The 8,879-nt window shown below is 40.6% G+C and overlaps 1 protein-coding gene across 1 annotated transcript in view; it reads left to right on the top strand.

The window, feature by feature from the left end:
- The window catches only part of LOC138001467 (uncharacterized), a 181,506-nt gene extending 176,891 nt beyond the window's left edge, over positions 1-4,615 (top strand). The window contains exon 45 of the mRNA XM_068848086.1: positions 4,238-4,615. Within this exon, the coding sequence (XP_068704187.1) occupies positions 4,238-4,492 (255 nt within the window). The 3' untranslated portion in view covers positions 4,493-4,615. The remainder of the gene's footprint in view (positions 1-4,237) is intronic.
- The last annotated feature ends 4,264 nt before the right edge of the window (positions 4,616-8,879 follow it).

An 8,879-nucleotide genomic window follows, 5' to 3' on the forward strand; every position in this document is an offset into this window, starting at 1 on the left:
CATGCGGGGGTCAATCACGTGCTGGCTCAGGTCTGAAATCAATACTGGGTCATAGGTGGTCGGCAAGAGGTGAAGAAGTGGGACAAAGAATGCAAGGTGTGTGAGAGAAGGCGTGCGCAAAAAGCAGCGCGGATCATGGCACCACTTCCAAAGTCGAGACTTGGGACAACAATGATAGCGTTTGCAAATGCTGAGTTGATTATGCTGGGCCCTTTACAACCAAGATTAATCGAAAAGTTTCTGCTAAAAGATACTTATGCCTGTGTACGTGCTCAGCAACCGGAGCGGTACATTTAGAAATGGCATGTTCATTGAGCACCACAGATTTCCTGAATGCGTTCAGCCGAATGGTGGACACCAGGGGAAGCCCGGAAGAAGTTACAAGCGACAATGGGACAAACTTCGTAAGAGCGGACAGAGAGTTCAGAGAACTTGTCCTAGCAATGGACCAAGAGCAGATCGCAGATAATGCTGCCAGTGACGGGATCAGATGGAATTGGAATCCTCCACTAGGGTCACACTTTGGTGGGGTGTTTGAGTCGCTGGTTAAAGTAGTTAAGAAAATCCTGAATTCTTGTTCCATTATTGAGCTCCAAAAGGGAAACCATTCGCGTTACATCGGCTTCGTCGCCATTGTTTGTACTGTGTCCACCTGATAAAATCTATGCATTTCCACTACCTCCTGAAACTTATCAAAATACGCGCACGATACTCTAGGCACAAAACCAATATACTTAGCAGGTTCCATTTTACTGACACAGGAAAAAAAGCGGAGAAATGACACCCATTTTCCGACTGGTTTGCCATACTGGCAACCCAGTGATGATAATCCTTGTGGCGATAGGCCTTGTAATTATTCTGAATTTTTACTTTCTGACCAACATAATTATTTCTCACGGAGTACGCCTTCCGGATCAATTACTTCTTACCCACTTAAGAACAACTGTAAGAAAATTCTTCCCCAATGCTGTTGGCAAATATTACCTTTAGCTTCGGGGTTTTTCGGGATTACCGCAAACCGCAAACGTTAAAATATCACGTGACTTTGGCCTCGCCGTCGCGTTTGACGTTTGCAGTTCACGTTTTTACGGCAAACACCTCTTCTAGCGGTAAGTGAAATACGGCAGACTTTTTTAGGCAAATTAAATTTAACGACCCCACATTTAAGGCTAACCGATTGGTTCTTGTATATCTAAGCTACTTTTATGTTAACTCTTTAGGATTCTGCGGTGACATAGTTTTTGGGCATTTTAAGCGACGTCAAGATTGATTGGAAAAACAAACATGGCGCCAAAATAATTCCATGTTTTTCAAGAAAGAGCGCGAACGTCTTGCTAAATGCTCAGAAACGTCCTTACCTGTAACGACAACTGAACGGCTAACGACAAACTTCAGTTTGCGGTTCGCGGTTGAGAGAATAAACCCGTAGCTAAAGGTCTCAGATCAATTACTTCGGCCTTCCTCTTGACACTCGCAACACCCCACCCTATCTAAAACCTTCTTTTAAAAAAAGCACTCTTCAAACATTGTTTTGTCCTGTAGTAATTTTCTACGATTACGGAGCTCAATTTAACGAATGATTAATATCCGGCACCAGAATGAGTGGTGCTCTAAGTAAAACAAGACGCCAAGTAGGCGTCCACGTGGAATGCTCTGATCAATGCAAGGAACAGGCAGGGGCTGTCAATAAAAACGCTAGTTGTTGTTGATATTACGGGTGCTGGAGATGCTCAAAACTCTTCCTTCATTTTTGCTCTGGCCGTGAGGCGCAGAGCTAAAAATCGAGAGTGGTTTGTTTTTCATTGTAGTAGACTGCCAGCAGTCCCTTCTAAGTCAGTCAAACCCGCCCGCTTTGGTTACGCAAACGAGCCGAGGGGATAATGGGGACAGAGCGAAATAGACGGACTGCACGCTTTTCTGTAACTGAAGCGTTCAGAATTTCCCTTTGCAACAACAACCGGAAATTCGGATTGGCAATGGACCATTGTCAGATTTTTTGGACGAGTTAGTACTCATTGCTGATTGGTGATTCCGAAATATGACTTGTGATGTTGTGAATCCTAACTATTGGACATTACATCTGTTACAAGTGATCAGATAAATTACGTTCTTAGATTTACAATGAAAGTGTTGTCTGATAAAATAGCTCCTGCTGGTACTAGCGCCAGAAAAGTGGTCCGATTCTACAAGAAAATTCTTACAGAAATTGCATTTCCCTTTACATTTAAAGCAACCTTGTCTTTCTGAGTGATTGAGAAGACCCGGCCTGTAAGTTGTTTAGATTTCAATGAAAATAACTCCACTTCAAACAAAACAAATGGAAGCCGTGTTTGACGATGTGGAGGGCTTAAATAGAGACCATAAAAACTAACTTTTTACAGCAGTAAAAGTGTTTTTGTACTGAGGAACATTTTGAGATACAACACTTTTCACATTCTACTTATTCGAAAAGGAAAAATGATGATTTATAAAAGAAATAAAGGAAGAAACCTGTTCATATTTTCCTGACAACGTCAAACGCCTTGTTTTCTAGTCCTCGACGCCAGGAGGACGGCAAACGCAGACCGGAAATAGCGTCAAAATGCATGCGTAATTAGCTGTCACGCGGGTCACACAAGAATAGATCGCCGTCCTCCCCCCTCACCTGTTGCGTAAGGTCTCTACTGCTGGTACTAGTGCGAGAACGGAGCCGTGTTTGACGATGTGGAGGGCTTAAAGAGAGACCATAAAAACTAACTTTTTACAGCAGTAAAAGTGTTTTTGTACTGAGGAACATTTTGAAGGAACTGTCGTGTTGCGTTACGGATGTGATTTATGACATTTTCCAGAATGGATGCTAACAATACCACATCCAAAATCTACAACAGAAGATACCGAAGAGCCTCAAAACGAGAAGAAAATCTATGCATCAACGCCATACATCAAAGGAATCTCGGAACGCCTGCAAAGAGCTTTCAAGTCACACGAGGTTACACTTATTCATAAACCCGTCAATTCTCTAAGATCACAATTGGTACGTGTCAAGGACACAACTGTCAATCTCAAGAAATGCGGTACTGTGTACCAGATCCATTGTGAGAAGTGTAACAAGGAGTACGTTGGCGGAACGGCCCGCTCTCTGGAAATCAGAGTAAAAGAACACCAATCAAGAAGTTCATCAGCTATTCACGAGCATTGTCGCCTGGAGGGCCACTCGGTGGACCCAAATAAGACAAAAGTACTATCAACCGAAGTTAACACCTTCAAACGCAGGATAAAAGAAGCTATTCAAATTAAACTTACGAAACCGGCGTTAAACAGAGACAATGGTTACGAATTAGCAGCCATCTATGACACTATTCTAACCCCCAAGAGGCGTTAAAAACCTTTTTAAAATTCATCTTTTTAACATTCACATCATTGACTGATGAAGTCCGGTTGAAAAACGGACGAAATGTTTCATAAGTTTTAACTTTTAGCTCCGAGTTTGTAGAACTTTTTAACTTTTATTATGCTTCCGGAGCAGGAAACAAATGTTTTTGATTGGCTCATAAATAAGGTTCCATTTCGGAGAGTAAGTAAAGTACTTTGAACATTTGCTGCTTCTGTGTGTTCATGGTTTGAAGAAGCAACAAAGCAATAGCAACACGCAAAAACGCAGAAATGGTGAAATCTGTTCGATTGTTTATATAAATCGTGATTTCGAAATGTTCTTACATAAATGCGACCCAAAGACTTTTCCAATTTTCGTCACTTCCGTTCGCGGATTCAATTTTCTGTAAATTTTGCTCCGGGCCAAAATACGGAATAATTTCTTCTGCGAATTCAGTCTGCGAAGGCAGTAATTCGTGTGCGTTGGGAAGTCCGTGCGAGCTTTACCGAGCCACTTACATTTAGAGCATAAATAAAAAAGACACCTCATGCATATGTCAATATCAAGCCAAGAGTTCCCGACAAGCTCGTGGTTAATTTCCATATCTGACTACGACGACAGTCAAGCCATTTTTGAACGTGGTCCACCACAGGCATCCCACGTCATAAATCAAATTTTGCTTACGCTTTACGTTTTTTTTTCCAAGCAAATTTCCCCAATTGAAAAAAATTACGAGAATCCTGTGATTTGATAACGTGAGAGTTTGCTCTGAAAATGGGCCGATAAAATCCGTCTAGATCCGCCCATGGCTACCTCGTTAGAAATCTGTTCACCACATTTATAGTCCCCGCAAAGTCTAAGACTAACTCCACCCGTGTTTTTCAGGTTGAGATATTGACAGATGACGATCCGCCTAAAGTCATTAAAACACTTGACCAAGGCCAGTTCTGTGGGGAAATCTGCCTAGTGTACTCCAGGCCACACAAAATCTCTGCCCGCGCGGTTTCTCATGTAGACACGCTTGTTCTGACGAAAGAGAACCTCGATTCTGTGCTTGTTTACTATGGTGAAATTGCTGCGCATGTCAAAGAGGTCGCCGAAAAGCTATATTCTCCACCTAAATTAAACAACGGAATCTAGTATCTTAAGGAAGGAGCAAATCCCTTCGTGAAAGACATCGATTAATAACTCAGTTTTGTTCATGCTCTATGTACAACATATTTGATCATTTATTATCTATCTTGTTCAAGTATAAATAAAATGTTTTTTTCAACAACCATGTTAACCTTCCACTGCTCTTCTCGCCCGTAACTGATAAATGTTCTCTGGTTCCATTCAATCTGACTACTCCTGGGTCTTCGAGGATTCTGAAAATCCACGGGGTGGGTTTCTCAATTTTTACAGTTTTGTACATTTACTTCCACAAAGAACACTCACAAACGATGCTTTAATAATTCCATTTGTATAAGTAATCGCGTGATTTCGAGTGCAATTGTAAATAAATAAGCACGCCCATAAGGCGAGTGCAGTTTGTATTCTTTCAAAAAAAATACAAGTGCTTAGTTATTTCAAATTGCACGAGAAAAATCGTGTGATTACTTATTTAACATATACTAGACGCTCTATAAGCGTAAACTGGGTTGCCTGTGGTACGTGTTACCCAAAAACAAAAGGCATTGAGTTGGGTGGTATTAAACTGCAGGATTCTAGTATTTTTTTTTTAAGTGAGGGGAAGGGGGATGATGTAGACCATTTGAGGGGTCACCCAGACGTCATGCCAGCAGTGGCTCTTTTGCTCACACGTTCACACGTTGAATTATTTTGTGATGTTGTGTCCCGTTTTGAGGTCTTTTACTTTTTTAAGCTTTGGTAATAAATTCATTTCAAAGATAACAAACACGCTCTGGAGTGAAACTCACTCGTTTCTTCTTTAAAGGGGCTATGGTATCATTCCATTATTTGGGGTGTGGTGAGAGCACTCGCCTCCCACCAGTGTGGCTCGGATTCAATTCCCAGACTCAGCGTCATATGTGGGTTGAGTTTGTTGGTTCTCTACTCTGCACCGAGGGGTTTTTCTCCGGGTACTGTGGATTTCCCGTCTTCTGAACATTTGACTTGATTTGTGTTAATTGTAGCCAATTCGTGCTCCAGCGCTAGAACGACTAGACAGTTGCTTTTCTTTCCTTTTTTTTTCCAAATGCCCAAAAAGTAGAATGAAACATTGTAGTCTAATAAGATCTCATTCTGTTATTAAATAAGCTGCTGTGGTGTATGCAGGGCTTCCACAGTACCTGTCTGCAGCCCTGGAAAATGTCCAGCGAAGGGCGTTGTCTATAATCTTCACCGTGGAAATCATCCGAACTGGAGCAGAAGATGAAAAGGCGTGATTTTCTAAAAAAGCAAGCAGTCAACCAGAATTCTCATCAATTGTGGAATGATTATAAAAAGGCAAGGAACGACGTAAACACTAGTATTGGGAAAGCCAGGACTAACTTCTTTAATGAGAGCATTAAGAAGCATAGTGGTATTCTTAAAGAAACTTGAAAGGTAATAAATAGTTCCCTTCGACGCAATTGTAAAGTGACAGTTATAAATGAACTCGTTTATGAGGGCAACGATTTTACAGAAAAGCAAGATGTAGCTGAGCAAATGAATAACCACTTTTGCTCCCTAGGTAGTAAACCGGCATCTGGTATTCCAGACACTGCTTTTCAACCAGAGGACTTTTTAAATAGAATCGACTCAAATTTGTATTTTCGCCCTGTAAGTGAAGGCTACATTCAAAGCCTGATCACTAAACTCAAACTCTCGGTAAGGTGCGGATTGGATAATATTTCTAGCAGACTTCTAAAGCTTTGTAGTCCATATATCTCAAATTCTATATGAGATATTATAAATCAAGTGTTGGAGACGAATATTTCCTGATGATTGGAAAAAGGCAAAAGTACATCCTATTTTTAAGTCCGATGAAAGAAATATTCCAAACAACTATAGAACGATTTCTATTCTACCTGCCATATCAAAAATTATAGAGAGGGTCATGCATACTCAGCTGTTAGAGTATTTCCAAGCAGATGACAAAACAACTACGTCGAAAACGTGAGCGTGTATGGAGAAGAACACGTCTTTCATCTGATAAGGAGTTATTAAGCTGATTTAGCAACAGAACGGGAACGTCGGTGGCGACGGCGCGCGCAGAAAAAACACCACACCAATGAGAATTCAGAATAGAGTAGACTCCACTCTTTTCTTCTCTATTCTAAATTCTCATTGGTAGTTTTGCTGCGCGCGACGTCGCCACTGACGTTCCCGTTCTGTTGCTAAATCAGCCTATTTGTCAAAGCTCGTAACCGTACTACTCACCTAATGGGCCATTTCCGAGTTGTTGTTTGTCTCGGTTTCGAAGTGAGTCTTGGTGCTCAACTATTGTAAGGGAAATGAGTTTGATTTGCATAAGAATACGCAACTAATTTCCATTTGAATGGTTTTGCACCAGGACTCGCTTTGAAACTGAGGCATGCAGCAACTCGGAAATGGGCAATTGACCAAGCTAGACGTAAAAGGAAATACTCTTCTTGGTGGTTCTTCAATTTGGAAAATATCTGTTCGGAAGACGATTTGAGGTCTAGAATTTTCGGAACATTTGTTGTACAATTTCTTGCTCGCCTGCCTGTCCAAGGATTTTCGAACATCTGAGAAATGGTATAATTGCTCATTTTTAACGGATTTTTACCCTAAAAAGATCACCTAGAATTTTCGGGAGCCTTTTTTCTGGCTGAATGTTTTGAAAAGGTAAGTTTTGATCCCTATAATTTTCAGATCACTAGACGTTCAGCTAGGAAATCGAACAGATGAAACATTTTTAGGGGTTAAAAATATGCCTATATCTACCGTTTAAATACTAAAATACGTTTAACAATGCTATGTTGAAGTTGTTTGAACTATATTCTCGTTGGGTGTCCCTGTCTCTATGGCCAATGACTTCGGACAGTTCTTTATTCGAAAGGATTAAGAACATTCATCTGAAACTGGACAGTCTACAGACACTACATGAGGGAGAATTGTCTCAACCTTCATTCTCTGGAACACCGTTTACTGTATTCCAACCTGCCTTAACAGATGAAATCGAGAAGTTAGTAATGAAGGCTCCAAGCAAAACAAGTGATAATGATCCTGCTCCAACACAAGTTGTGAAGGCATGTGAACTTCTACAATCCATATCTAATATTGTCAACTCATCAGGAGGCCTTGGTGAAGCCAAAATTGAAAACATCTAACCTGGATCTGATATTTTTTAAAAAATATCGTCCTTTGAGTAACCTTATCTTTCTCTCAAAGCTCACGGAAATGGTAGTAGCCCAACAAATATTTCAACATATGTCTTCTAACAACTTCAATCGGCGTATCGCTCTTTCCTTAGCACTGAAACTGCACTGATGCGAGTGTGTAATGATATCTTGCTTCACATGAATAAACAATACGTTGTTCTTCTGGTATTTCTTGAGCTCAGTGCTACGTTCGATACAGTGGATCATGGCGATTTACTGCATCGCCTTGAACACAGGTTTGGTATCTTGGATAGCGCACTTAGTTGGGTAGGATCTTAGTTGACAAATAAAACTCAGCGTATTGTCATTGGCAATGGCAAATCGTCCCGTTTTGACCTAAATTGCGGTGTTCCACAAGGATCATGTCTGGGACCGTTGTTGTTTTCGATATATACTACCAAGCTGTTTACTATCATTAAGCAACATTTACCGAGTGTACTCTGTTATGCTGACGATACGCAGATGTACCTAGCGTTCAAGCCAGATTTAGATGATAGTGCTGCACAAAAAAAGGCTATAGCTGGTACTAAAAATGTCTACATGAAATTCGCCAGTGGATGATAAGGGATAGACTACTTATCAATGATGATAAAACTGAGTTTGTTTTGATAGGTACTAATGCTCAGCTTCGAAAATTTAGTGTCAGTACGTTGAGAATTGGTGAAGCAGAGGTACATCCCTCGATAGACCCCATAAGGAATCTTGGAGTGTGGATTGACAATACGTTTAGTATAAAGCCACATGTGATTAAGACTTGTAAAAGTGCTTTCTTTTTTCCACCTGCATAATATCGGGAGAATCAGAAAATACCTTAGTGGAGATTCCACAGAGAAGCTAATACATGCATTTGTCTTGAGTAGATTAGACTATTGTAATGGTCTCTTGTATGGGCTACCAAAAACCAGAGAGTAAAAAATACAGCCGCTGGAATTGTATACTGCATGCCTACATTCTGTCACATAACACCACTCCTATTTGACTTACAATGTCTACCGGTGAAATTCAGAATCGACTATAAGATTATTATTACCACTACGTTTAAGAGTCTTCACAATACAGCAACACACTATCTATCAAATTTATTTTCTGTTCAAATGAACTCAAAGTATGGTCTCAGATCGAACAATCAATTGCTACTTTCCAGACCCAAATTTAAAACGTTGGCTACAATTGGTGATCGGGCATTCATTGCTGCCCCA

Source organism: Montipora foliosa, chromosome 1, assembly GCF_036669935.1.
Source record: "Montipora foliosa isolate CH-2021 chromosome 1, ASM3666993v2, whole genome shotgun sequence".
Taxonomy (NCBI): Eukaryota; Metazoa; Cnidaria; class Anthozoa; order Scleractinia; family Acroporidae; genus Montipora; species Montipora foliosa.